The sequence below is a fragment of the Pogoniulus pusillus genome, chromosome 15, assembly GCF_015220805.1.
Source record: "Pogoniulus pusillus isolate bPogPus1 chromosome 15, bPogPus1.pri, whole genome shotgun sequence".
Lineage (NCBI taxonomy): Eukaryota > Metazoa > Chordata > Aves > Piciformes > Lybiidae > Pogoniulus > Pogoniulus pusillus.
In genome coordinates, this window is record NC_087278.1 from 2,954,456 (window position 1) to 2,982,423 (window position 27,968).

Here is a 27,968-nt window from a genome sequence, read left to right on the forward strand (position 1 = left end):
GTGCCCCTGTGCTCAGCACTGCTCAGGCCACCCCTGGAGTGCTGTGTCCAGGTCTGGGCTCCTCCGTTGCAGAGAGATGTTGAGCTAGCAGTACTTGTCCAGAAGAGGGCGACAAAGCTGGGGAGGGGCCTGCAGCAGAGCCCTGTGAGGAGAGGCTGAGGGAGCTGGGGGGGTGCAGCCTGGAGCAGAGGAGGCTCAGGGCAGAGCTCATTGCTCTCTTCAAGTACTTGAAAGGAGATGGTAGCCAGGTGGGGTTGGGCTCTCAGACAAGCAATGACAGAACAAGGGGACACTGACTCAAACTGCACAAGGGCAAGTTCAGGCTGGATGTTAGGAGGAAGTTGTTGGCAGAGAGAGTGATTGGCATTGGAATGGGCTGCCCAGGGAGGTGGTGGATTCCCCGTCCCTGGAGGTGTTTAAGAGGAGGCTGGATGAGGCACTTGGTGCCGTGGGTTAGTTAATTAGAAGGTGTTAGGTGATAGGTTGGACTCGATGATCTCAGAGGTCTTTTCCAACCTGGTTAATTCTGTGATTCTGTATTGTCAGGAGAAGAGAAGCATGAGTGGTCTACCAGAATTTACCTTGAAAACTGTTCTCTCTGAGCTTTCAAGCTGTTGTCATCCCTTAATAAGAAAGCTAAATGTGTTGGTTTGCAGGCTTTGAAAAATGTAGAGACTCTTTTTGTGCTGAGTGATTTGAGAGTGTTTATATATACACTACCTGTTGCTCCAATTACCTGTTATTCTCTTTCCAGAGCATCCAACCTGACAAAGAACTACTTGTTGATGTCATAATGTTTTTGTGGCAGAAGTGTAAGAAAGGACTTGGGAAAATCCAAACGAGTGGAAGTGACTGCTTGAAATCTCTCCACAAATACAAAGCTTACCAGGTACTCCTTTGTTACAATGGATTGTTCTTACTAGGAATGAAGTTACTTAGAGTGAAGCCAAGATAAAATATTGGTGTTCAGGCTGAATGGAGAATCATGGAATCAGTCAGGGTTGGAAGGGAGCACAAGGAGCAGCCACTGCCAACCCCCCTGCCATGCCCAGGGACACCCTACCCTAGAGCAGGCTGCACACAGCCTCAGCCAGCCTGGCCTCAAACACCTCCAGACATGGGGACTCAACTACCTCCCTGGGCAACCCATTCCAGCCTCTCACCACTCTCCTGCTCAACAACTTGCTGCTCACGTCCAGCCTGAACCTATTAATCTCCAGCTTTGCTCCATTCCCCCCACTCCTGTTACTCCCTGATATCCTGAAAAGTCCTTCCCCAGGTTTTTTGTAGGCCCCCTTCAGATGCAGGAAGGCCACAAGAAGGTTACTTGGGAGCCTCCTCTTCTCCAGCCTGCACAGCCCCATCTCCCTTAGTCTGTCCAACCTAGTTGATTATATGATCTAGTGGGAAGTGTCCCTGCCTATGAAGGGGGCTCAGAACTAAATGATTTTTGAGGTGCCTTCAATCTAAACCATTCAATGCTTCTATGATCTTACTCAGCTGGCATGTGCAAAAGGGAGCCAAATCTAAGAAGGTAGCTGACTACAGGTTTAGGAACTTTTGAGTTCTAAACCTAACCTACCTCTGTAATGCAGAAATACCTTGTTAAAATCTGTTTTAACTCTTGTCTTAATTTCCCTCTCCTTCCTGCTTTTGTTTTTAGTGGGTTCACATACTCTGGTTAATAAATGAAGCAGTTCAGAAGAGCAGCATAGCAGCCAGTAATGTTGTAATGCTTGCAGAGGTCACCTTGTGTCTAACTGCAATATTGGAGAATGTTGCTCTTTCCACAAGTAAACTGAAGGAAAAAGCAGGTAAAGCTTTCAACAAAACTGTACTTATCTTACCAGAGTCACTTTCAGGATTGGAAACTTTGTGAGCTGATTAGAATCATGGAGTGGTTTAAGTTGGAAGGGACCTCAAAGCTCATCCAGTCCTCTCCTCCACCATGGGCCGGGACACCTCCCATTAGAACAGGTTGCTCAAAGACCTCATCCAACCCAGTCCTGAACACCTCCAGGGAGGTTTTGGATCACAGAATGTGGTCTTTGATTTGTCAGGGCTGGAAGTGATCTCAAGGATCATCTAGTTCCAGCCCCCCTGCCATGTGCAGGGACACATCACACTAGATCAAGTTGCTCAGAGCCCCATCTAGTGTGGCCTTAAAGACCTCCAGAGATGAGGCTTCCACCACCTCCCTGGGCAACCCATTCCAGGATCCCACCACCCTCATGGTGAAAAACTTCTTCCTGATGGTTGGATTGGATGATCTTAGAGGTCTTTTCCAACCTGTTTCTCATAGTGAAGAATTTCCTCCTAACACCCAATCTGAATCTACCCACTTCTAGTTAGGTTTTATTTTGACCCACTTGTAAAGGTTCTTGCCCACTTCTAGTTTGGTTTTACTTTGACCCACTTGTAAAGGTTCTTGCCCACTTCTAGTTTGGTTTCATTTTGACCCACTTGTAAAGGTTCTTACCCACTTCTAGTTAGGTTTCATTTTGACCCACTTGTAAAGGTTCTTGCCCACTTCTAGTTAGGTTTCATTTTGACCCACTTGTAAAGGTTCTTGCCCACTTCTAGTTAGGTTTTATTTTGACCCACTTGTAAAGGTTCTTACCCACTTCTAGTTAGGTTTCATTTTGACCCACTTGTAAAGGTTCTTACCCACTTCTAGTTAGGTTTCATTTTGACCCACTTGTAAAGGTTCTTACCCACTTCTAGTTTGGTTTCATTTTGACCCACTTGTAAAGGTTCTTGCCCACTTCTAGTTTGGTTTCATTTTGACCCACTTGTAAAGATTCTTGCCCACTTCTAGTTTGGTTTTACTTTAACATACTTGTAAAGGTTCTTACCCACTTCTAGTTTGGTTTTACTTTGACACACTTGTAAAGGTTCTCTCTTGGTGTGGGTTTAGGATCTTGGAATATGGATCAGAGTTGTCATCAGTGTTTTGCATTAACTGGAGAGTAGGTTTTAAGGTTCTTTTAAGAGAATATTTAGGAGTAGAAGGGAATGACAATACCTTCTGCTCTTTTGAAAGGGATAGCTTTGGAACACTGCTATTTGTTATAAAGGCAGAGGAGGTATTATGTTCTGTGATATGGAAAGTAGAGGACTGGATGAATCCTCACTCTGGCATCACTGCTATTCCTTTTTCATTCACTTTAAATTCTGTATTTTGGAGAAGAAGCAGCTGAAGAGATAGGAGCCATTGATCAAAGCAGGCTGATGAACAAGCAGTCAAGCATATGTTTATGCTGAGAGGAGTCCTTTTGCTGTGTGAAGGCAGATTTTCTTGCTTCTGAGAAAAGGAGAGTGAAGAAGCAGAAATAAACAGGCAAAGGTGACACAAAGTACAGGCATGGCTAGGAGGTTGTCCTTCTGAAAAGGCAAAAGACAACAAAAAAGAGGAATTCATATCAGTGAAGGAATAAAATGTTGACAGGCCAGAGGGCTGTAATGGAGAGTAAAGAAATGCCTTGGCTTGTTCTGGAAAGGAAAGCACAATTCTAGATGCATTCTTTGCAAGTGAAAGTAACTGTAACAATCCTGTTCAATATCCTTATTGATGACCTTGAGCAGGGTGACACCAATCTAGGAGCAGGTGTAGATCTGTTGGAGGGTAGGAGAGACCTGCAGAGAGGACTTGGACAGGCTGCATGGGTGGGCAGAGGCCAATGGGATGAGATTGAACAAGGCCAAGGGCAGGGTTCTGCACTTCAGCCACAACAACCCCAAGCAGCACTGCAGGCTGGGGCCAGAGTGGCTGAGAGCAGCCAGGCAGAGAGGGAGCTGGGGGTGCTGGCAGAGAGAAGCTGCAGAGGAGGCAGCAGTGCCCAGGTGGGCAGCAGAGCCAATGACATCCTGGCCTGGCTCAGGAGCAGTGTGGGCAGCAGGAGCAGGGAGGTTCTTGTGCCCCTGTGCTCAGCACTGCTCAGGCCACCCCTGGAGTGCTGTGTCCAGTTCTGGGATCATCAATTCAAGCAAGATTTTGAGATACTGGAAGGTGTTTGAAGAAGGGCAGCAAGGCTGGGGAGGGGCCTGGAGCAGTGCCCTGTGAGGAGAGGCTGAGGGAGCTGGGGGTGTGCAGCCTGCAGCAGAGGAGGCTCAGGGCAGAGCTCATTGCTGTCTGCAGCTACCTGAAGGGAGGCTGTAGCCAGGTGGGAGTTCATCTCATCTGCCAGGCACTCAGCAACAGAACAAGGGGACACAGCCTCAAGTTGTGCCAGGGGAGGTCTAGGCTGGATGTTAGGAGGAAGTTGTTGTCAGAGAGAGTGATTGGCATTGGAATGGGCTGCCCAGGAAGGTGGTGGAGTCACTGTCCCTGGAGGTGTTGAAACAAAGCCTGGCTGGGGCACTTAGTGCCATGGTCTGGGTGATAGGCTGGGGCTGGGTTCTAGGTTGGACTGCCTGAGCTTGGAGGTCTTCCAACCTGTTTGGTTCTGTGAATCCAGCTGAATTTTAAAAGGGTGATAATATCCCTTCAGGGATTTCTAAATTGAAATAGTTTATACCACAAAAAGATGGCCTTGGGAATTTATCAGTCCTCTTCTAGGTTGGGTTAGCATTTGAAGCACTGTGGATTCAATAACAATACATTGGAATTGATTTAAAAATAGAAATTTGAGGTGGATGCTACAGCAGTGTGAGGAACTACAAAATGCATCCAGGTGAATTTGAACACTTAGGTGTTCAAGAAAAGTCTGAATGAAACACTTAGTGCCATGGTCTAGTTGACTGGATAGGGCTGGGTGCTAGGTTGGACTGGATGATCTTGGAGGTCTCTTCCAACCTGGTAGATTCTGTGATGATTTCACTGGCTTGGATGTAATGCTGCTGTGAAATACAGAGTACATTTGAAATGTTATGTTATTAAGTAGTCCTGTTTTGATTTAGGATAATTGTCCATGTGGAGCTATGGTGTTCAAACCCTGAAAAGCTTCTCATGAAACAATCTACCTCTCCTAGTTGAGTAGTGAAGAACTGAGTTACTACCAAGCTCTTAAGTTGGGAGTAGAGATAATCTGATACTGCTAAGGTTTTCTGAGTGTATTTCATTTTCACTTTCTCATTTTCTTCCTTTAAAAACAGGAAAAGGGAGTGCTTACATCTGGCAAGATCAAACCTGTGATGTGCCTGAAATACTGATGGTAATATCTCATTTATGTTCACTGACAGAGTCATTTTGCATAGCATAAGGACATTAATTTCTGCTGGAAGCTTTAGCACCATTTTGGATGTGGTTTTTGAAAGCTGACAATCCACACAGTCAGAGGGGGAAAATGAGAGAGGTTTTATTCAGATGAAATAAAGAATGGTTTAACAGCACCTTTTAAAGAGGTCATGTTGTGGAAATGAATAATCAGTTATGAATTAGGAATATTAATGTATGTATGAATATTACATTTTGCTATTGCTCTTCAAAATGCCAAGCACAAATCCAGGCTGGGCAGTGAGTGGCTGGAGAGCAGCCCTGAGGAGAGGGACTTGGGGGTGCTGCTGGAGAAGGTCAGCAGGAGCCAGCAGTGTGCACTTGCAGCCCAGAAAGCCAAGCAGAGCCTGGGCTGCATCAGCAGCAGTGTGGCCAGCAGGGCCAGGGAGGGGATTCTGCCCCTCTGCTCTGCTGAGACCCCACCTGGAGTCCTGCATCCAGCTCTGGAGCCCCCATTGCAAGAGGGATGTGGAGATGCTGGAGAGTGTCCTGAGCAGAGCCAGGAGGATGCTCAGAGGCTGCAGCAGCTCTGCTGTGAGCACAGCCTGAAAGAGTTGGGTCTGTGCAGGCTGGAGCAGAGGAGGCTTCCAGGGGACCTTCTTGTGGCCTTCCAGGATCTGACGGGGGCTACAAAAAAGCTGGGGAAGGACTTTTGAGGCTGTGAGGGAGTGGCAGGAGTGGGGGGAATGGAGCAAAGCTGGAGGTGGGGAGAGTGAGGCTGGAGGTGAGGAGGAAGTTGTTGAGCAGGAGAGTGGTGAGAGGCTGGAATGGGTTGCCCAGGGAGGTAGTTGAGTCCCCATGTCTGGAGGTGTTTGAGGCCAGGCTGGCTGAGGCTGTGTGCAGCCTGCTCTAGGGTAGGGTGTCCCTGGGCATGGTAGGGGGGTTGGCAGTGGCTGCTCCTTGTGGTCCCTTCCAACCCTGCCTGATTCTATGATTCTGTGAAAAGTTCAGGAAAATTCCCTGAGATTCTGTGGATGTTCTGTCGAGGAAGCATTTGCACAGAGTTAAACAGTTTAAACCATCAGAACTTGGAAAACAGGAATGCAAAACCAAAGTGCTCTAACTCTCCTTACAGAGTCTCAGCATTAACTGCAGCAGGTACACTGACAATGCTTTTGTCCCTGAGTATGTTTCCTGTACAAAGAGGCTTCCAAGCTCACCCAGTCCAACCTAGCACCCAGCCTCAGCCTATCACCCTGACCATGGCACTAAGTGCCTCATCCAGGCTTTGCTTCAACACCTCCAGGGACAGTGACTCCACCACCTCCCTGGGCAGCCCATTCCAATGCCAATCACTCTCTCTGCCAACAACTTCCTCCTAACATCCAGCCTAGACCTCCCCTGGCACAGCTTGAGGCTGTGTCCCCTTGTTCTGTTGCTGCTTGCTTGGCAGAGGAGCCCAACCCCACCTGGCTACAGCCTCCCTTCAAGGAGCTGCAGACAGTAATGAGCTCTGCCCTGAGCCTCCTCTTCTGCAGGCTGCACACCCCCAGCTCCCTGAGCCTCTCCTCACAGGGCTCTGCTCCAGACCTCTCACCAGCTCCCAAGTTTAGGCTTATTTTGGCCTTCCATGACATCTTATGGAACTTTGCACCTGGTCACGAAAAATGCTCTCAACTGAATTCTCTAAGTCCAGTTTCCTTCTGCTTTAAGCTTTTTGAATTAGTAAATTAGGTTTTGAGAGCTAGATAAAATCAGTCCTCAGTGAATTAAGATGACTTGAGATGTAAAATGTTTGTCACATGAAAGCATGGGGAGCAGTGGAAAGATTATTTGGCAGAGTCGAAGCTACAACAGCTCTAAATGACAGCACTTTTGGTTTTGATAGTCCATAGTATAGCTTTGAATAAAGTAGTTGTAACCAAATGAGCTTCTCTGCATTTTCATTTCAGAAAAGTCCTCCAGAGCAACTGCAACTTGCTTATGAAAGTCTGGACAAAGCAATTGATGCAATGAACACCTCTCGCCTCCTGACCCAAAGGCCAGGTGAAAAGTCAATCCTTGACAGCTGCTGTACGAAGGTAAAGTCTGCAAACAGCTGCACTGCTGCAAAACCTGTAAGGAGTGATGACACAAACCTCATCTTGTCTCCAGGCTTGGAAATCTTACCACTATCAAATGCACCTCATCCTCCTGCCCTGTGTAAGAATAGGCCAAATAAATCATAGAGTGGTCTGGGTTGGAAGGGACCTCAAGGATCGTGGAGCTCCAACCCCTCGCCGTAGGCAGGGACACGTTCCACTAGAGCAGGTTGCTCAAAGCCTCATCCAGCCTGGCCTTGAACACCTCCAGGGAGGAAGCAGCCACAGCCTCCCTGGGTAACTTGTGCCAGTGTCTCACCACCCTCACTGCAAAGAACTTCCTCCTAACATCTAGTCTGAATCTCTCCTTTGCCAGTTTAAACCCATTCCTCCTCATCCTGCCATCACAATACCTTGTCACTAGTCCCTCCCCAGCCCTCCTGGAGCTCCCTTCAGATCCTGCAAGGCCACTCCAAGGTCTCCTGGAAGCCTTCTCCTCTCCAGGCTGCAGAGCCCCAACTCTCTCAGCCTGTGCTCAGAGCAGAGCTGCTGCAGCTCTCTCAGCATCTTGGTGGCCTCCTCTGCACTGCCTCCAACACCTCCGTGTCCTGCTTGTGCTGGAGGCTCCAGAACTGCACCCAGGACTGCAGGTGGGGTCTGAAGAGAGCAGAGCCAAGGGGCAGAATCCCCTTCCTTGCCCTGCTGCCCACACTGCTCTTGCTGCAGCCCAGCACAGGGTTGTGTCTGGGCTGCACTCACACTGCAGGCTCCTGTTGAGCTTTTCATCACCCCAGACCCCCAGGTCCTTTTCCTCAGGGCTGCTCTCAGCCATTCCCCACCCAGCCTGGAGCTGTGCTTGGGATTGTGCCAACACAAGTGCAGGACCTTGCACTTACAAATCTCTGTGTAGTAGAAAGAGCACTTTTCTCTTTCCACAATAAACTCTCTTAGGTTGACTTTGGTGTTTTCTTTTGGAAATAATTATCATTTTTAGCATTCTCCTGCAAAACAAAGGCAGAAATTCCTGCCATATTTAGTGCTTTGAATGGTTTACTAGGAAAAGGAATTGGTTTACTCTTGAGAGGAGTTCAGATTTTCTGCATGTTATCATTCTACACTGCTATGACCTTTGGTTTGTGAGCTGGGAACACAATAAAGGAGTTGTTTTTTTCACAGTTGCATTTGTGTTGTTAATCCAATTAATGTGTTATTAATCCAATTTCCCACTGATTTGTCTAGTTTTATTTAACCATTATCCATGTTCTCTCTCCTGGGCCATTCTCCTTTATTCCATGCTTGCTTCAGTGACTGCATGTTACACAGATAATGACAATTTCCTGTGTCCTAAAACAATTCTACTTGTAAGCTAAGTCATAAAAGTTTGTGCTTGCTTAATTGCTGCTTTCTGTTCGTTAGGTGGACTCAGCTGATTTGAACTCTGGTTTGGGATGTGCTAATGATAAGACAGAACCAGATGATGGATTTGTAATGGATTTACACTTGGAGCTCATTCAGGCTCAACATCGAGTAGCTGTGAAACTTCTTAAGATGGCACAAGGTAGGTTTCAGTAAAGCTGAATCATAGAATGCCAGGTTGGAAGGAACTCCAAGGATCATCTGATCCAACTTTTCCATGGGATAGTGTAGTTGACATGAAATGACCCAGCACTCTGTCAAGCTGAGGGAGCTGGGGGTATGCAGCCTGCAGAAGAGGAGACTCAGGGCAGAGCTCATTGCTCTCTTCAGCTCCCTGAAGGGAGGCTGTAGCCAGGTGGGGTTGGGCTCTTCTGCCTGGCAAGCAGCAACAGGAGAAGGGGACACAGCCTCAAGTTGTGCCAGAGGAGGCCTGGGCTGGATGTTAGGAGGAAGTTGTTGGCAGAGAGAGTGATTGGCATTGGAGTGGTCTGCCTAGGGAGGTGGTGGAGTTGCCATCCCTGGAGGTGTTGAAGCCAATCCTGGCTGGGGCACTTAGTGCCATGGTCTGGTTGATTGTCTAGGGCTGGGTGCTAGGTTGGCCTGGCTGAGCTTGGACGTCTCTTCCAACCTGGTTGATTCTATGATAATTGGCCAGTGTTGAGGAGTCCCCCACTTACTCCCCTTGAGAGATGATTCCAATGTCTGACTCTGCTTGTGGTGACAAATTGTCTTCTGGAGCCCAAATGATCCTCATAGCTTGGTTAGGGTCCTTTAGTAATGTATTTTGTAACAGCAAGAAATAAAGGATCAGCTTCTCCAGAGGAGCTGATGTAGGGCAGTGTGTATGCCACATGTAAAGAGAACTAATGCACTGAATCTACAGCATTTAGATTTACCACCCCTCTACTCAATCAATGGGAGTTCAGCTTTGCTAAGACCTACTGGATTGAGCTTCTAGCAGTTTGTTGTGGTATTTCAGTTACAATATTAACTGTAACAGTGCCAGTAAAGGACACCTGAGAGATGCTCTGCACAATTCTTTCCCCTGTGCTATTATTTTTTCCTCTACAGCATGGGTTGAATATTTTATTCACTGCTGCTTTTTATATGAATTTCTCCTCCTTGACAACTGTTGAAGTTGTCCTTACCTCTTTCCAGCTAGCAGTTATTTCACTCTTGCTAAATGCCTCCTGAAAAAAAAACTTTCCTTGATCTCCTGTTCTTGGTGGGTTTTGTTTGCTTGCTTGTTTGGTGGAGTTGGGTTTTGGGTTTGGAGTTGGGTTTTGGGTTTGGAGTTGGGTTTTGGGTTTGGAGTTGGGTTTTGGGTTTGCTTATTTGTGGTTTGTTAATTAAGAGCTACCTTTGACACTGCAGAGCAACCTTAAGAGCAAACAAGATCCTTCTTCCTGTGATCTTAGAGTAACTACTAAAGTTATTAAAGTTGGTGGTGGCATGATCAGTCCAAGCAGTTCTCCTCAAACCAAATGAAAGAACATGAGCTGCTTACTACAGAACTGCCTATTTAATCCCTCTGAAATGCTCTCAGTAACACTGTCAGAATAAGTAACCCATGGTTTCCTTCCTGTACAGCTGCTCCAGAGGAGACCACAGGCCCTAAGTCTGGCAAGCCTCACGTGAATGTTAAAGCTTCTCATTATCTGACAGGTAAGGCTGGTTAATGGAGATGTTAGAAGTACAGCAGTTTATTACTGCTCTTTCAGAAGTGGCTTAAGATGCCTCTTTTGCAGAGGGATTTATCATGGGAAAAATTAAAAAGAACAAACTCTCCAGAGCACTCTTTCTGATGCAAAAGGCTGCACTGAAGTACCCTGAAGAGCTAACCACCTTGTCCCAAAGGCAGCTGCTGAAGGTAAGGATACTAAACAATGTGTGGTAGGAGTCCTTTATCACAGCTTTGCATGGTCTGTGCCATGAAGGCTTGGATGACTCTTTCTTGCAAAAGGCAAAAGATGGAAGGAGCTTGAGGGACATTAGGTGCTTTTAACAGAGGTTAAAGTGGCCTTGGGAACGTTCAGCCTTTTGAAAGGGCAAAGTGACTTAGACCAAGGAAAGAGCACATCACCAAATTCTGTGCACACATGCAAGTTGCAGGCAAGCTGAGGGAAGGTCACCCGTGGAGGTTGCAGGCAAGCTGAGGGAAGGGGACTATTGACAATATCTTGTTATGATAGGACAAGGAGGAATGGGTTTAAACTGGCAGAGGGGAGACTGAAAGTGGATGTAAGGAAGAAGCTGTTTGCAGTGAGGGTGCTGAGACACTGGCACAGGTTGCCCAGGGAGGTTGTGGAGCACAGAATCACAGAATGCAATCAGAGATCCCATTCTGTGCTTCTATACTCCACAACCTCCCTGGAGGTGTTGAAGGCCAGGTTGGATGAGGCCTTGAGCCACCTGTTCTAGTGGGAGTTATCCCTGCCTTTGGCAGGGGGTTGGAACTAGATGATCCTTGAGGTCCCTTCCAAGCTAAACCATTCTATGGTTCTGTGATCTCTCTCTGGTTTTTGTTGGTGTTGGTCGCTGTTTGACACCAATTGCTGATCAACATTATTGTGATCACTCTCCTTTTGCCCTTGGTTCTTCCAATGTTGGAGATGCCACAGCCCTGACTCTTCATATCTTCCAACCCCCTGCCATAGGCAGGGACACCTCCCACTAGAAGAGGTCGTTCAAGGTCTCATCCATCCTGGCCTTGAACACCTCCAGGGAGGTTGTGGAGCATTCTCTTTACTGTCATCTGTGCAATTAATCTGCATATATAAGCCTTACACCAAAGTGCCATTCATCTTAATTTAGAGTCTAAGATGCTGTGGAAAGCTCTCAAAGTCATCTACATAGCAGTGAATTTTTGTTAGACCCTTTTGAAACCCTTTAGAAGTGAAGTCTGTCTGACTGATATGCTTTAATAGTACTTTTCCCCTTTGGTTTTTCATGGTAGGAAGCACTGACCTTAGTTGAGCAGGTTGAAGCTGACCAAAAAGCACTGTATCACAGCTTGAAAGAGGCTATGAACAGCAAGACAAAAAGCAAGACTCCTCCTCCTCCTCTGTTGCTTTCTAGATCACATTGCTCCATGACTTTTAAACCAGCTCCATTCTCTTCAGATCCTCAGGTAATGTTGTTTTGATGAGTAATAACTACACAATACCCAAGAGAGCAGAAGTTGTTTCAACAGTGTTATAGCAGCACTGTTTTCTCTGTTGTTCTTGAGAAGTTTATGCTATTCTGCCTCAATGATGCCTTTTTTTCCCTCTGTGATTCAGCTCTGACTCACTATTTTAGCATCTGTATGAAACTTCATCTTGTGCATCGTGTTCCTTGGTGTTTCTGTTGTACAACACTTATTCTACTTGTTGAAAGCTCATGCTGTCTCTCAGGAGCTAAAATACTCCTAGTTAGTACTTGAAGAGAAGCAAGGCTGTTTCATTATGCCATGCAGGGAAGTTTTGCACTAAAAGGTCTTCTAATGAGGTGCTGAAGTGCCCTGGTTCAGGTGGCAAGATCTACCTACATGGGGAATCACAGAGGTACTCAAATCATAAGGGGAGGGCTTCAGCCCCAACCTTCTGCTTGAAGCAGTGATGACTGTGAGTTTTGACCAGGTTCCTCAGGGCTGTATTGGAGGTGTTGAAGCCAAGCCTGGCTGAGGCACTTAGTGCCATGGTCTGGTTGATTGGCCACGGCTGGGTGCTAGGTTGGACTGGATAAGCTTGGAGCTCTCTTCCAACCTGTTTGATTCCATGATTAGGTCAGTTCTGAAGGCCTCCATGCATGGAGACAGAGCAGCTTCTTCAGGCAGCCTGATCAAAACTGTTTTCCTTCTGTTCCACAGGAATCTCTCTTGCTTCAGTTTAGGCCTCTTGTTTTCCATCTTCCTGCCAGACACTACTGTGCAATAATATCCTCCTCTTCATTACTTGATTCTAGGTGCTCAGGGGCTCCTGGTAGATCTCCTGAAACTACTCCTTCTCTGGGAAGAATCAGCTCATCTCTTTCAGTCTCTTCTTACAGTGCTGGTGATCCAGCTCCTGAGAGGAAATGGCCTCAAGCTGCATTAGGAAAGGTTTGGGTTGGACACTAGGAAATACTTCTTCACTGCAAAAGTGGTCAGGGATTGGAACAGGCTGCCCAGGGAGGTGGTGGAGTCACCATCCTTGGAGGTGTTCAAGGCACCTGTGGCCATGGCACTTTGGGATGTGGTTTAATGGCCATGGTGACATTAGGGTGACAGATGGATTTGATGAGCTTGGAGGTTACTTCCAAACAAAAGAATTCTATGATCTTGGTGGTGCTCTGCTGTAATCACTTCAGTGATTTCACATTTTTTCTTAGAATGGGGAGGGGGCAGGAAGAAAGCTTACTGTGGTCTCTAGCTGTGGTCTAATGACTGCAGAGCAGAGGGGGAGAAACAGCTTCCTTGATCTCCTAACTGTACTTGTGTTAATACAGTTCAAGATGCTTTGAGACTGTTTTGCTGCTGTGGAGAAATGCTGGATCATGTTCAGCTTCCTGTCCAGCATGACCCACAAATTGTGTTAGTGCTGCTCCCCAGCCCATCCTTACAGGTGAGAAGCTCAACAGGAGCCAGCAGTGTGCACTTGCAGCCCAGAAAGCCAAGCAGAGCCTGGGCTGCAGCAGCAGCAGTGTGGCCAGCAGGGCCAGGGAGGGGATTCTCCCCCTCTGCTGTGCTCTGCTGAGACCCCACCTGGAGTACTACATCCAGTTCTGGAGTCCTTCTTACAGGAGGGATATAGATGTGCTGGAGTGTGTCCAGAGCAGGGCCAGGAGGATGCTCAGAGGCTGCAGCAGCTCTGCTGTGAGCACAGCCTGAAAGAGTTGGGGCTGTTTGGTCTGGAGCAGAGGAGGCTCCCAGGGGACCTTCTTGTGGCCTTCCAGGATCTGAAGGGGGCTACAAAAAAGCTGGGGAGGGACTTTTGAGGCTGTGAGGGAGTGGCAGGAGTGGGGGAAATGGAGCAAAGCTGGAGGTGGGGAGAGTGAGGCTGGAGGTGAGGAGGAAGTTGTTGAGCATGAGAGTGGTGAGAGGCTGGAATGGGTTGCCCAGGGAGGGGGTTGAGGCCCCATGGCTGGAGGTGTTTGAGGCCAGGCTGGCTGAGGCTGTGTGCAGCCTGCTCTAGGGTAGGGTGTCCCTGGGCATGGCAGGGGGGTTGGAACTGGCTGCTCTTTGTGTTCCCTTCCAACCCTGCCTGATTCCATGGTTCAAGTCCAGCCTCTTGTCAGAAGGTGTCTGTGAGCAGCTGCTGTGTAACTGGCAGCTTCATTAATCAATTTCAAAGCAATGTACTAGGGAAGAATTCTTCCTTTTTTATCTCTAATGAACAGGGGGAAAACAATGAAATAGAGTTCTTGAAAGCCTAACAGTTCATCTGGTTGTTTCAGTTTGCTCAATACAGGAGGGAGACTGTAACACATTGGGTCACTAGATGGTGCAATGTGATTATCATTCTTACCCTGTTGCCAGCATCTTCCAGAACAATTCTTTTTTATCTAAAGATACAACTAGCTGTAGTCAAGACAGGAAAGGTATTTTTTTAACCAAGAACTTATTCACTGGAAATGGATACTTAGGATTTAATTATTCATCTAGGGCTCTTGTACCAGAAATCAAAGTATTACTACAATTTCCTGCTCTTAAAGTTGCTCATTTGCTGAAAACAATCTCTCCTGTTTCAATCTCTCCTTCTGAAAGGCAGTCAGGATTCATTACAAGGCAAATCATGTCTATTACAAGGAAAATGAATGTAATAGCCACTGAGAATTTGCTAGGTTGAAAAATCACCTCATCTGCCAAACCTCAGGGCCTCCTTAAATGTCTGCTGAAAGCAAATAGACTTAGGGCACTTTGTAAGTAGAAGTTTAATAGGAGGAAACTTAATCAGATGCATGCCTTACTGAAAGTCATCTTCTCAGCTCTGCAGAGGTGAAATCAAAATTAGTTTGCATGTTTGAGCTCACTGCACATGGCTGAGCAGTGACCCAGGAGCCCTGCACTGCATTCTTCATTGGACAAAGATAGTGCAACGTGTTCAGGAGATGCCCAATGAGATTAGCAGCAGCTCAGTGGCATTAAGGAAGTATTGATTCCACCAGCACCTAAGAACATGGCTTGGATAGAAAACAAAACTTCTTCACTTCCCATCTGCATTTCTGTTGCCTGTTTTTACAAACCTGGGCTTGGGAAGTTTGCCAGGAGAGGCCTGGCCTGGCTCAGGAGCAGTGTGGGCAGCAGGACAAGGGAGGTTCTTGTTCCCCTGTACTCAGCACTGGTCAGGCCACACCTTGAGTACTGTGTCCAGTTCTGGGATCATCAATTCAAGCGAGATATTGAGATACTGGAAGGTGTCCAGAGAAGGGCAGCAAGGCTGGGGAGGGGCCTGGAGCACAGCCCTGTGAGGAGAGGCTGAGGGAGCTGGGGGTGTGCAGCCTGCAGCAGAGGAGGCTCAGGGCAGAGCTCATTGCTGTCTGCAGCTGCCTGCAGGGAGGCTGTAGCCAGGTGGGGTTGGGCTCTGCTGCCAGGCAAGCAGCAACAGAACAAGGGGACAGAGTCTCAAGCTGTGCCAGGGCAGGTCTAGGCTGGATGTTAGGAGGAAGTTGTTGTCAGAGAGAGTGATTGGCATTGGAATGGGCTGCCCAGGGAGGTGGTGGAGTGGCCATGGCTGGAGGTGTTGCAGCCAAGCCTGGCTGGGGCACTTAGTGCCATGGTCTGGTTGGTTGGCCAGGGCTGGGTGCTAGGTTGGGCTGGGTGATCTTGGAGCTCTCTTCCAGCCTGCTTGATTCTATGATTCCGATGCCAGCTGGAAAAGGCTACCATGGTAAGGATCAATTAATGGGTCTAGATGACTTTAAATCTGTAGGATGACCTGCAGAGTTTATGCTTTGGCATAGGTTTGGGGGGTGGAGTAGGTGAGGATCGGTGATAATGGGGATTCATCTGATCTGTTGCCATTGTAGTTCTGCAGCTACAGCCATTAACTGATGTTTCTAACACAGTTGGCCTGCATCACTTTAGAACTAAGTGGTTTTGCTTTCCTTGTTTCAGTGACTGTGTTCACAAAATGAGTACATTCTACACCAGACAAAAGCTGGGAAGAGTGTTTGCTGTCAATTAATTCTCTTCTCATTTTCTTCAAAGGTTTCCTGGTACAGTATTCTGGGCTCTGTAGCAGGAGGAAGTTACATGAAAGTGAAGTTAAATAACAATAAACTTCCCAATGCAGGAGAAGAGGTAAGACAAAGATAAAACTCCTTTAGGTTGTTGTCTCTTCCTTTAAAAACCTCCAACTTTCCAAATGGATCCTTCTGATTATCTGATAAAGACAACTGGCCAATCCTTTGACAAACCTTTTCATCTTTGTTTTAAGCAACTGAAGTTTTGCTAGGCTGAAAGCATCCCAAAAACCCCAGAAAAAGTTCAGGGAACCTTTTTTTGAATGAATTAAATAATTTAAAAAGCTTCATGTTAGGCAAATTCTCTGTCCCTTCTGTTAGCATAGAATCATAGAACTGTCAGGGCTGGAAGGGACCTAAAAGGTCATTCAGTTCCAACCCCTCTGCTATGGGCAGGGACACTTCACACAAGATCAAGTTGCTCAGAGCCATGTCCAGCCTCGCCTTAAACACCTCCAGGGATGAGGCTTCCACCACCTCCCTGGGCAACCCCTTCCAGGCTCTCACCACCCTCGTGCTGAAGAACTTCTCCCTAACTTCCAAACTGAATCTACTCACTTCTAGTTTTGCTCAATTCCCCCAAGTCCTATCACTGCCTGACAGCCTGTTGTAACTTTGTCCATTACTGTGTCCAGTTCTGGGCCACTCAATTCAAGAGAGATGTTGAGATACTGGAACATGTCCAGAGAAGGGGAGCAAGGCTGTTGAGGGACCTAGAACACAGTAAGGAAAGGCCCAGGGAGCTGGTGGGTATGCAGTCTGCAGAAGAGGAGGCTCAGGGCAGAGCTCATTGCTGTCTGCAGCTCCCTGAAGGGAGGCTGCAGCCAGGTGGGGTTGGGCTCTGCTGCCAGGCAAGCAGCAACAGAAGAAGGGGACACAGCCTGAAGCTGTGCCAGGGGAGGCCCAGGCTGGATGTTAGGAGGAAGTTGTTGTCAGAGAGAGTGATTGGCATTGGAATGGGCTGCCCAGGGAGGTGGTGGAGTTGCTGTGCCTGGAGGTGTTGAAGCCAATCCTGGCTGAGGCACTTAGTGCCATGGTCTGGTTGATTGGCCAGGGCTGGGTGCTAGGTTGGCCTGAATGATCTTGGAGGTCTAGGTTTGTGTGCTCTGTATACTCCAAAGCATTCCAGAGAAAAGTGATATTCCCCCTCCATGCTATTTCATTGCTTTCAGGAACCTAGCACCACATGGAAACATGGGATGTCTCCTCAGCTAGGTTGTCCTTTGGTTGTGTTCAAGACCATCAAGTTGTTTATTTATCATGTTTGGAATCTGAGATTTGGTTTTGATATGTACAGTGAGTATAACTGGGAACCAAAACTGTCTATTGATAGATACCAGCTGATGGGAAGAGCCTCTTGGAAATCCAAGGTTTAGATGCCAATGAGAAGTACATTTTTGCAGTGGCAGCATATTCTTCTGATGGAAAACTGATTGGTGATGCCATTGGGGAAACAACTAAACCAATCCTTGCTTATCCACCTCTTCCTGCTACTACTGTTCGAGCCTATCTGACTCAGGTAGGATTAGAGTATCTGATAAGAAACCCTTTTATTTGCTTGTGATTTCCTTATTGTCACTTGCAGCTCTAAAACTTCTCCAGGTAAAACCCCCAAAACTTTCTTGCTAAAAGCTTGATAAGCACAAATCACAACTTAAAGCTGACAATGTTAGCTAATGATGTACTTGAGGAAGTCAATTCTTGATGCAAAATTATTATCCCCAATGATTGGGAATTCTGGTTTCAGGGAAAGAATGCCTCTGAGTTTTATTATGCTTCTTTTTCAGTCTGCATTCAGCTTCTTTCTTCTTTTATATCATCTGTTTATTTTTTGACAAGATGATCCTTGAGGTCTCTTCCAAGCTGGCATGCTATGAGGAGAGGCTGAGGGAGCTGGGGTTGTTTAGCCTGGAGAAGAGGAGGCTCAGGGCAGAGCTCATTGTTGTCTACAACTACCTGAAGGGAGGCTGTAGCCAGGAGGAGTTGGACTGTTCTGCCAGGCAACCAGCAATAGAACAAGGGGACACAGTCTCAAGTTGTGCTGGGGGAGGTCTAGGCTGGATGTTAGAGGATGTTCCTGCTGCTCCTTATCCTATTACTGGGCACCACTGGAAAGAGCCTGGCACCTTCATCTTGGCACCCACTCCTCAGATATTTATACAGGCTCAGGAGTGACTTCATTGCTGTCTACAGCTCCCTGCAGGGAGGCTGTAGCTGGGGGGGGTGGGCTCTTCTGCCAGGCAAGCAGCAACAGAACAAGAGGACACAGCCTCAAGCTGTGCCAGGGCAGGTCTAGGCTGGGTGTTAGGAGGAAGTTGTTGTCAGAGAGAGTGATTGGCATTGGAATGGGCTGCCCAGGGAGGTGTTGAAGCCAAGCCTGGCTGGGGCACTTAGTGCCATGGTCTGGGTGATTGGCTGGGGCTGGGTGCTAGGTTGGACTGGATGATCTTGGAGGTCTCTCCCAACCTGGTTGATTCTATGACCATGATCAGATCCCCTCTCAGCCTTCTCTTCTCCAGACTAAACAGCCACAGGGTTCTCAGGCTTTTTTTTCCATAGGGGAGATGCTAAAGTCCCTTCATCATCCTTATGAGAAACAGTTGGAAGCATTTCCAGAGCAAGACTTTATACTTACACGACTTTATACCTCCTTCTGGGGCTCTATTTACATCTGAGAGCAGCAGAGCATTCTGCAGCATTGGCAAAAGTAAAATGATCCTAGATGAATAAAATGCCTTCAGAAACTGTAGCAGAACACCTGTGAGCTATTCCACAGAGGGCTGATAGGTCCCTGGTTAACTCTCAGCAAACTTTTACCTTCCTGCATCTGGGTTGAGGCAATGCCAAGCACAAATCCAGGCTGTGTAGTGAGCGGCTGGAGAGCAGCCCTGAGGAGAGGGACTTGGGGGTGCTGCTGGAGGAGAAGCACAACATGAGCCAGCAGTGTGCACTTGCAGCCCAGAAAGCCAAGCAGAGCCTGGGCTGCAGCAGGAGAAGTGTGGCCAGCAGGGCCAGGGAGGGGATTCTTCCCCTCTGCTGTGCTCTGCTGAGACCCCACCTGGAGTCCTGCATCCAGTTCTGGAGTCCTTCTTACAGGAGGGATATAGATGTGCTGGAGTGTGTCCAGAGCAGGGCCAGGAGGATGCTCAGAGGCTGCAGCAGCTCTGCTGTGAGCACAGACTGAAAGAGTTGGGGCTGTGTAGGCTGGAGCAGAGGAGGCTCCCAGGGGACCTTCTTGTGGCCTTCCAGGATCTGAAGGGGGCTACAAAAACGCTGGGGAGGGACTTTTGAGGCTGTGAGGGAGTGGCAGGACTGGGGGGAACGGAGCACAGCTGGAGGTGGGGAGATTCAGACTGGACATAAGGAGGAAGTTGTTGAGCAGGAGAGTGGTGAGAGGCTGGGATGGGTTGCCCAGGGAGGTGGTTGAGGCCCCATGGCTGGAGGTGTTTGAGGCCAGGCTGGCTGAGGCTGTGTGCAGCCTGCTCTAGGATAGGGTGTCCCTGGGCATGGCAGGGGAGTTCCTTTTCAACCCTGACTGATTCCATGATCCTCTGCTAACTCTGAAAGCAAACTATCAGTAGACTCAGGTTGCTTGCACACATATTTTATTCCGACAGGTCAGAATGATCTTGTGGAAACTAAATGTATCTGTTTGGGGTGGGGGGTTAAAATCTGTCTTCTTAATATCATCCTCTTTGCCTTGGTTATTTGATGAACATAGAAACACCCTGATTGATTTGGTTTGTTTTTGTTGCAGGTAGCCTATCAGACTGGCAACTACTTATTAGCCAGAGAAGCATTTTCACCAATGTGGGATTATTTTGTTTCCAGCTCCTCTCCAGTGCCTGCCAATGCAGCTGTTATTTCTGCACATAGCACTTTGACTATATCTGAAAAGAGGTAAATGGCCCCAAAAATACCCCACACCCCTAATTTATAACCTACCCAATTATAGAGGGTTTCATTTTATACTAAAGACTTCCAGGTTGTGAAATTTACTTCAGGCTTGTAATGTGGAGGAGAAAAAAATCCCAACCCAAACCAACTCAGCACAACAACAACAGCCTGACTAAAAAAGGTGTGGAATGTATCACAGAAATAGTCCTTTCTAATTAGGAGAGGATTTGTGTTATTTCTGGAACTGCTGCCATGTGCAGTTCTCTCTAATGATTGTTTTCCACTGATAATTGGAACTGTTTGTAAAGTGGCTGTTAATCTTCTGTGCTGTATTTGCATATGCAAAGTGTGTAAGAGGAGCTCAGTTCTTGCCTTTCTGGTTGGAAGGGGCCAGTAGAGTTCAGAAGTTGGGGAAGAACTCCCCCCAGAATAAGTAGCTGCTTGCTCGTTTGCCTGGGAGGTGGCTTTGTAAAGTCTGCTGCTGATCTTTGACTATGCTGAAGTGATTTAGAATAGACACTCTAAGTGAATTCACACAGAGATGAATTTCACATGTTGAACAACAACATCATAGACAAAGCCCAGCTAGAAACTCTGCACTTGCATCCACTTAAATTCTCCCCTCTCCTCCTTCTCTTCTCTTCCTCTCTCTTTTCCCCTCTTCCTCTTCCTTCCCCTTCCCCTCTCTTTTTATCTCTTTCCTTCTCTTTCCCCCTCTTTATCTTTTATTCCTCTCTCCTCTCCCCTCCTTCCCCTTCCCCTTCTCTTCCTCTTTTTCTCTCCTTCCCCTTCCCCTTCTCTTCCTCTTTTTCCCTCCTTCTCTTCCCTTCCTCTCTCTTTCCCTCCTTCTCTTCCCTTCCTCTCTCTTTTTCCCTCCTTCTCTTCCCTTCCTCTCTCTTTTTCCCTCCTTCTCTTCCCTTCCTCTCTCTTTTTCCCTCCTTCTCTTCCCTTCCTCTCTCTTTTTCCCTCCTTCTCTTCCCTTCCTCTCTCTTTTTCCCTCCTTCTCTTCCCTTCCTCTCTCTTTTTCCCTCCTTCTCTTCCCTTCCTCTCTCTTTTTCCCTCCTTCTCTTCCCTTCCTCTCTCTTTTTCCCTCCTTCTCTTCCCTTCCTCTCTCTTTTTCCCTCCTTCTCTTCCCTTCCTCTCTCTTTTTCCCTCCTTCTCTTCCCTTCCTCTCTCTTTTTCCCTCCTTCTCTTCCCTTCCTCTCTCTTTTTCCCTCCTTCTCTTCCCTTCCTCTCTCTTTTTCCCTCCTTCTCTTCCCTTCCTCTCTCTTTTTCCCTCCTTCTCTTCCCTTCCTCTCTCTTTTTCCCTCTCCTTCTCTTCCCTTCCTCTCTCTTTTTCCCTCTCCTTCTCTTCCCTTCCTCTCTCTTTTTCCCTCTCCTTCTCTCTTCTTTTCAGTAGTTTTAACCACACAGGTCTGGAGGTAGGATTTGAGTGAAGTTCCTATCAAAGGAATGAAATGCTGAGAGAGAGACTTCAGCAGCTGTACAAAGCAGTTCCAGGGATGTTGCTTTTTGGCAGCTCAGTCCATACTTAAATGATTTAAAAAATCTGTTCATTTCTCTGTTTATTCCACGAATGTGGAAGCTGCTCAAAGCTGATGGATCAAAGATGAAATAAGGCAGTTGTAGTTTCACTGATCCGTAGCTAAGAATAACAGAGCAGCTTGACAGTGGATAGGGCTCAGAGAAACAGTAGAGGGAGCTGAAAGGAAAGGAAACCTCCTGTTGCCAGCCAGAAAGCCTGTTGATCCCTCGGTGATGTCAAGTGTGTGAATGTGCCTACTCGAGCTTCCTTCTTGAGTTTCAGCCTCTTGTAGGGAAATACAATGGAGGGAAAAGGAGGCATTTTCCCCTTGTACTTCAAAATCACAGGGTTTCCCTCTAACAAAACCCTGTAAAAATATATAACAAGGATATATGTCCTCTACTGCCAGGAAAGGAAACAAGTCCCAAGCAAAAGCAAGGAAAAAGTGGGCAGAAGAGAAGAGATTTCTTTCATGGCTGTAATACAAGGCAGCAGTCATGAGGGAGCTGGAGGTGTGCAGCCTGCAGAAGAGGAGGCTCAGGGCAGAGCTCATTGCTGTCTACAACTACCTGAAGGGAGGCTGTAGCCAGGTGGGGTTGGGCTCTTCTGCCAGGCAAGCAGCAGTAGAACAAAGGGACACAGACTCAAGTTGTGCCAGGGGAGGTACAGGATGGATATTAGGAGGAATTTCTTGCCAAAGAGAGTGATTGGCATTGGAATGGGCTGCCCAGGGAGGTGGTGGAGTCACTGTCCTTGGAGGTGTTCAGAAAAAGCCTGCATGGGGCACTTAGTGTCTCTCAGCCTGTGCTCAGAGTAGAGCTGCTGCAGTCCTCTCAGCATCTTGGTGGCCTCCTCTGGCCTGGCTCCAACACTTCCATGTCCTTCTTGTGTTGGGGGCTCCAGAACTGCACCCAGGACTGCAGGTGGAGTCTGAGTAGAGCAGAGCCAAGGGACAGAATCCCCTCCCTTGCCCTGTGCCCACACTGCTCTTGCTGCAGCCCAGCACAGGGTTGTGTCTGGGCTGCACTCATGCTGTTTTTTTGTTCGGTTGGTTGCTTTTTTCCCACCAGTTAAAAATCCCAGCCTGCATTTTAATAGCCTGCAGTTTCAGGCATGTGATGTCTGAGTCACCATTCACCTGCTTTTACTGGTCTCTCTTTGGTAGGTTACATTTTGAAGCTGTGTCTCGGACGTCTCCTATTACCCTGCAGCTTTTCCTGAGGAATATATTTGTTGTCTGTAACATGAACATCATGGAAAGGAAACTCTTCTGTGATTCCATCTGCTCCAATGAAATACTTTATAAGGAACAAGTATGTATGGCTTAAAATGATAGCACAGAAGTAACCAGGTGGGAAAAGACCTCTAGGATTGTTGAGTCCAACCTATCATCACTTAACCCTTCTGAGTAACTAAACCATGGCACCAAGTGCCTCATCCAGCCTCCTCTTAACCACCTACATAGACTGGATTGGATTTTACTTCTTGGTCATTTTTATATGTAGGTGGTAGAAGCCTCATCCCTGGAGGTGTTTAAGGCCAGGCTGGATGTGGCTCTGGTCAGCCTGATCTAGTGTGAGGTGTCCCTGCCCATGGCAGGGGGAGCTGGAACTGGATGATCCTTGAGGTCCCTTCCAGCCTTGACAGTTCTGTGATTATTTCATAATTACAAGCTAAATTGCAGTGCACTAATCCTATTTGCAGAGTAATTGTGATCTGGTCTTGCTTTCTGAAGTATTTTAGTAGCTGTTGATCATTTTATATCCTGGTGGAAGGAGAGTTTCTGAATCAATTATTGCCTAATCCAAAGCCCACTGGTTCCAACTGAAGAACTTTAGTGGGTGGTAGGCAGTAATTTGGGGCAGAAGTCTGACCACTGTTAGCTTTGTCTTGTCAAGATGCTCCTTGGGTTTTTAATTTTGAACATTTCTGCTTTTTTCCATACATCTATTTGCATTAATATAATAGAATCATAGAATCAACCAGGTTGGAAGAGACCTCCAAGCTCATCCAGTCCAACCTAGCACCCAGCCCTATCCAGTCAACCAGACCATGGCACTAAGTGCCCCAGCCAGGCTTTTTTGAGCATCTCCAGGGACGGTGCCTCCACCACCTCCCTGGGCAGCCCATTCCAATGCCAATCACTCTCTCTGCCAACAACTTCCTCCTAAGATCCAGCCTATACTTTCCCCTGGCACAACTTGAGGCTGTGTCCCCTTGTTTTGTGCTGGCAGCAGAGCCCAACCCCCACCTGGCTACAATGTCCCTTCAGGTAGTTGTAGACAGCAATGAGGTCCCCCTTGAGCCTCCTCTTCTCCAGGCTAAACACCCCCAGCTCCCTCAGCCTCTCCTCATAGGGTTTGTGTTCCAGGCCCCTCACCAGCTTTGTTGCCCTTCTCTGGACACCTTCCAGCACCTCAATATCTCTCCGCAATGGAGAAGCCCAGAACTGTGGCCTGAGCAGGGCTGAGCACAGGGCACAAGAACCTCCCTTGTCCTGCTGCCCACACTGCTCCTGAGCCAGCCCAGGATGCCATTGGCTCTGCTGCCCACCTGGGCACACTGCTGCCTCATCTTCAGCTACTATCTATCAGTACCCCCAGCTCCCTCTCTGCCTGCCTGCTCTCAGCCACTCTGTCCCAAGCCTGTAGTGCTGCTTAGGATTGTTGTGGCCAAAGTGTAGAACCCTGCACTTGGCCTTGTTCAATCTCATCCTATTGGCCTCTGCCCACCCATGCAGCCTGGCCAGGTCCCTCTGCAGGGCTTTCCTATCCTCCAACAGCTCCACAGCTGCCCCTAGCTTGCTGTCGTCTGCAAACTTACTGATGGTGGACTTAATCCCCTTGTCCAGATCATCAATAGAGATATTGAACAGGACTGTGCCCAGCACTGATCCTTGGGGCACACCGCCAGTGCCAACTGCCAACTGGATGTGGCCCCATTCACCACCACTCTCTGGGCTCTGCCATCCAGCTCAGGGTTTCATGGGTTGAATGTACTAAGTGGCTTTTATTTCAGACTTCCTTGTAGTCTGCTGGCATGTTAATGGCACTGAAATCCTGTTTATTTGGATAGCCTTACAGTGCTTAATGCAAAACTCATTGAAGAGCTTTTATCTGACTTGCTACTCACACTGCTCTTTTCAACTGCACCTACACCTGGCTCTCTTCCTTTACTCTCAACTGATGGGAAACAACTGAATTGATATTGGAATCAAAATGAGGGGGGGGTTAAATTTGGATAGATTCTGAGTTGGTTATGATTCTGGGCTGCTTTTGTTTTTTGAATTGGTGGTTTTGATGTTGGGTTGGGTTTGGGGTTTGGGTTGGTTTTGGTTTTTGGGTGGGTTGGATTTTGATTTTGGGTTGGTGGTTTTGATTTTGGATTGGGTTTAATTTTGGGTTGGCTTAGATTTTTGGGTTGTTGGTTTTGATTTTTGAGTTTTGGGTTGGTGGTTTTGATTTTTGGGTTTTGGGTTGGGTTTGATTTTTGGGTTTTGGGTTGGGTTTGATTTTTGGGTTTTGGGTTGGGTTTGATTTTTGGGTTTTGGGTTGGGTTTGATTTTTGGGTTGGTTTTGATTTTTGGGTTTTGGGTTGGGTTTGATTTTTGGGTTTTGGGTTGGGTTTGATTTTTGGGTTGGTGGGTTTGATTTTTGGGTTGGTGGGTTTGATTTTTGAGTGGGTTGGGTTTGAATTTGGGTTGGTTTTGATTTTTGAGTGGGTTGGGTTTGATTTTTGGATTGGTGGTTTTGATTTTGGGCTATTTTTGATTTTTGAGTGGGTTGGGTTTGATTTTGATTTGGGTTTGACTTCTGAGTTGGTGGTTTGATTATGGACTGAGTTTGATTTTTGGCTGGGTTGGTGGTTTTGATTTCTGGGTGGGTGGGTTTTGATCTCTGGGTTGGTTTGATTTCTGGGTGGGTGGGTTTTGATCTCTGGGTTGGTTAGGTTTCTGGGTGGGTGGGTTTTGATCTCTGGGTTGGTTTGATTTCTGGGTGGGTAGGTTTTGATCTCTGGGTTGGTTTGATTTCTGGGTGGGTGGGTTTTGATCTCTGGGTTGGTTTTGTTTTGTTCCACAGGTTGCCAGATTAGCAGAATGTGAAAGAATGACTGTGGCAATTGAACTGAGCAATTGGTTGGATGATGCAAGCTACAGCCTGCAGTCTGTTGTACAGTGCTATGGTCTCCTTGCTCCAATGATTTATCACAAGATTTCCTCTGTGCCAGTAATTCAGGTGAAAGCATTTTAAGATAAAGCATCTGGCAGTCAAGTTCTGCAGTTACAGTGGTTCAAATTAAACTTAAAATGGAGTATAGATTGGGAGAGCTGAATCACAGAATGTCAGGGGCTGGAAGGGACTTGCAAAGCTCATCCAGTCCAACCCCCCTGCCAGAGCAGATCCCACAGGAATATATCCAGGTGGGTTTTGAATATCTCCAGAGAAGGAGACTCCACAACCCCCCTGGGCAGCCTGTGCAGCCTCTCACAGTGAAAAAAATCCTTCTCATGTGTACATGAAACTTCCTATGCCTCAGCTTCCACCCACTGTCCCTTGTGCTGGCATTGGGCATCACCCAGCAGAGCCTGGCTCCAGCCTCCTGCACTCCCCCTGCACATATTTATAAGCACTGATGAGGTCACCTCTCAGTCTCTTCTTCTCCAAACCAAAGTCTCATATCCAGGCTTTGAATTCTTAGCAGCTGCTGAAAGACTTTGATGGGTTTGTGTGTTCCCAAAGCATTTATGCTTGGTGCATGTGATGACTTCCTAAAAGCACAGGTAGCCACTGGAAATGGCTCCTGTTGCAGATTTCATAATTGGAAGGAAAAGTGCTTTAGTCACCTGTGCCTTTCATGCCTGATAGATAAAAGAAGGGGGGAAATTATCTCTTTTATTCTTAGAGCACACTGGAAACATTTTCTCTTTCATATAAAATTAAGAGCACCTTAATGTGTTTCTGAGCAGTGTTTTACTAGGAGTAAGCCATCCCACTGAAGGAAGCATTCTTTGATTTCATCTTAATTAAATCAGCAAAACCATCCTTGATATTGCCTGTAACTTAATAGCTGAGATTTTCTGTCAACCTCTTATTTATTCCAAAGGGCTGTGGTTGAAATCTCTACACAGTTAATTCAATGGAAACTTTAGGCTTGACTTTTGAAGGCCTAACATATCACAGGATTTTAGGAGTTGGAAGGGACCCAAGGAGATCATCAAGTCCAACCCCCCTGCCACAGCAGGACAATCCTATCTAACACAGATCACACAGGAACACATCCAGACAGGCCTTGAGAGTCTCCAGAGAAGGAGACTCCACAGCCTCTCTGGGCAGCCTGTGCCAGGGCTCTGGGACCCTCACAGTCAAGAAGTTCCCCCTTGTGTTGAGGCAGAACCTCTTTTGCTGCAGCTTACACCCATTGCTTCTTGTCCTGTCCCAGGCAGCAGTGAGCAGAGCCTGTCCCCCACTCCTGGCAACCCTCAGATACTTATCAACATTGATTCACTCCCCTCTCAGTCTTCTCTTCTCCAGACTAAGCAGCCCCAGGTCCCTCAGCCTCTCCTCATCAGCCATGCCCTCCTGTCCCCTCAGCATCCTCCTAGCCCTCTGCTGGACCCTCTCCAGCAGATCCCTGTCCCTCTGCAACTGTGGAGCCCAAAACTGAACACAGTATTCAAGATGAGGTCTCACCAGGGCAGAGTAGAGGGAGAGGAGAACCTCCCTTGATCTGCTGGCCACACTCCTCCTAATACACCCCAGGCTCCCATTGGCCTTCTTGGCCAGCAGGGCACATTGCTGTGCCATGGGGAACTTGTTAGCCACCAGCACCCCCAGCTCCCTCTCCACAAGGCTGCTCTCCAGCAGATCACCTCCCAGCCTGGACTGGTGCAGTTTATTAATCCTCCCCAGATGCAGGACTCTGCACTTGTCCTTGTTGAACTTCATCTGGTTGCTGTGTGCCCAGCTCTGTCTCTGCAGGTCTCTCAGGATGGCCTCACATATCTTCCTGTCTGTTAGATTTCAAAGTATATTTAATGTGTACCATCAGATACAACAAGCTGCACAGAGCTGCAAGCTTGTAGTTGTGCTGGAGGCTCCAAACTTTGTTTTAACCTTTGCATTTTTACAGATCCTCATCAAGTGCTTGGCTGTCCTTCAAGAAATTCCAAGTGCTGCTTTGCAGAGGAGGCAGGCAGGGTGTTATGAGAGTATTCAGCACATGATAGCTTGCACTTCATTTTATACAGCAAAGGTATGTGTGCTGCTTTGAGGCTCTTTGGGATATTTTAAAGAGGGAAATGAAATCATTGGCTGTGAAAAGAAAGTAACAGTGATGTCTGTAGCACCCATTTCTTCTGCTGAGAGATGGAGAAAGAGGAAACATAAGCAAAGCTGCTCAGTCTCTCTCTGGCTGCTGCCTGCATCATAGGGCTGGGTGCTAGGTTGGACTGGATGATCTTTCAGGTCTCTGCCAACCTGGTTGATTCTATGACTATGAAATTCCTCTATCTGCGCCTGTATTACCCCAACTAATCCTTTTGCTTCTGACTTCTTATCTGGCTTCCTGCGTCTCACACTAGAGATTCTGAAGTAAGGGAGGGGTGGAAAAAGGGAGGGGAGTTGGTTGGAAAGCCCTCCTGGGTTGTTCTGCTGTTTGGGAGGGGGGTTGTATTCCTGTATTACTTTAAGCT

At 47.4% G+C, this 27,968-nt stretch overlaps 1 protein-coding gene across 1 annotated transcript in view; it reads left to right on the forward strand.

Moving 5' to 3' along the window:
- Positions 1 to 27,968, forward strand: part of CFAP54 (cilia and flagella associated protein 54) — a 110,434-nt gene that overhangs the window by 15,939 nt on the left and 66,527 nt on the right. The window contains 14 exon segments of the mRNA XM_064154959.1: positions 755 to 889; positions 1,664 to 1,814; positions 5,095 to 5,153; positions 7,108 to 7,236; positions 8,653 to 8,794; positions 10,243 to 10,317; positions 10,401 to 10,522; positions 11,609 to 11,782; positions 15,821 to 15,913; positions 17,189 to 17,374; positions 19,613 to 19,755; positions 22,443 to 22,590; positions 25,357 to 25,512; positions 27,407 to 27,529. Coding sequence (XP_064011029.1) covers positions 755 to 889; positions 1,664 to 1,814; positions 5,095 to 5,153; positions 7,108 to 7,236; positions 8,653 to 8,794; positions 10,243 to 10,317; positions 10,401 to 10,522; positions 11,609 to 11,782; positions 15,821 to 15,913; positions 17,189 to 17,374; positions 19,613 to 19,755; positions 22,443 to 22,590; positions 25,357 to 25,512; positions 27,407 to 27,529 — 1,836 coding nt within the window.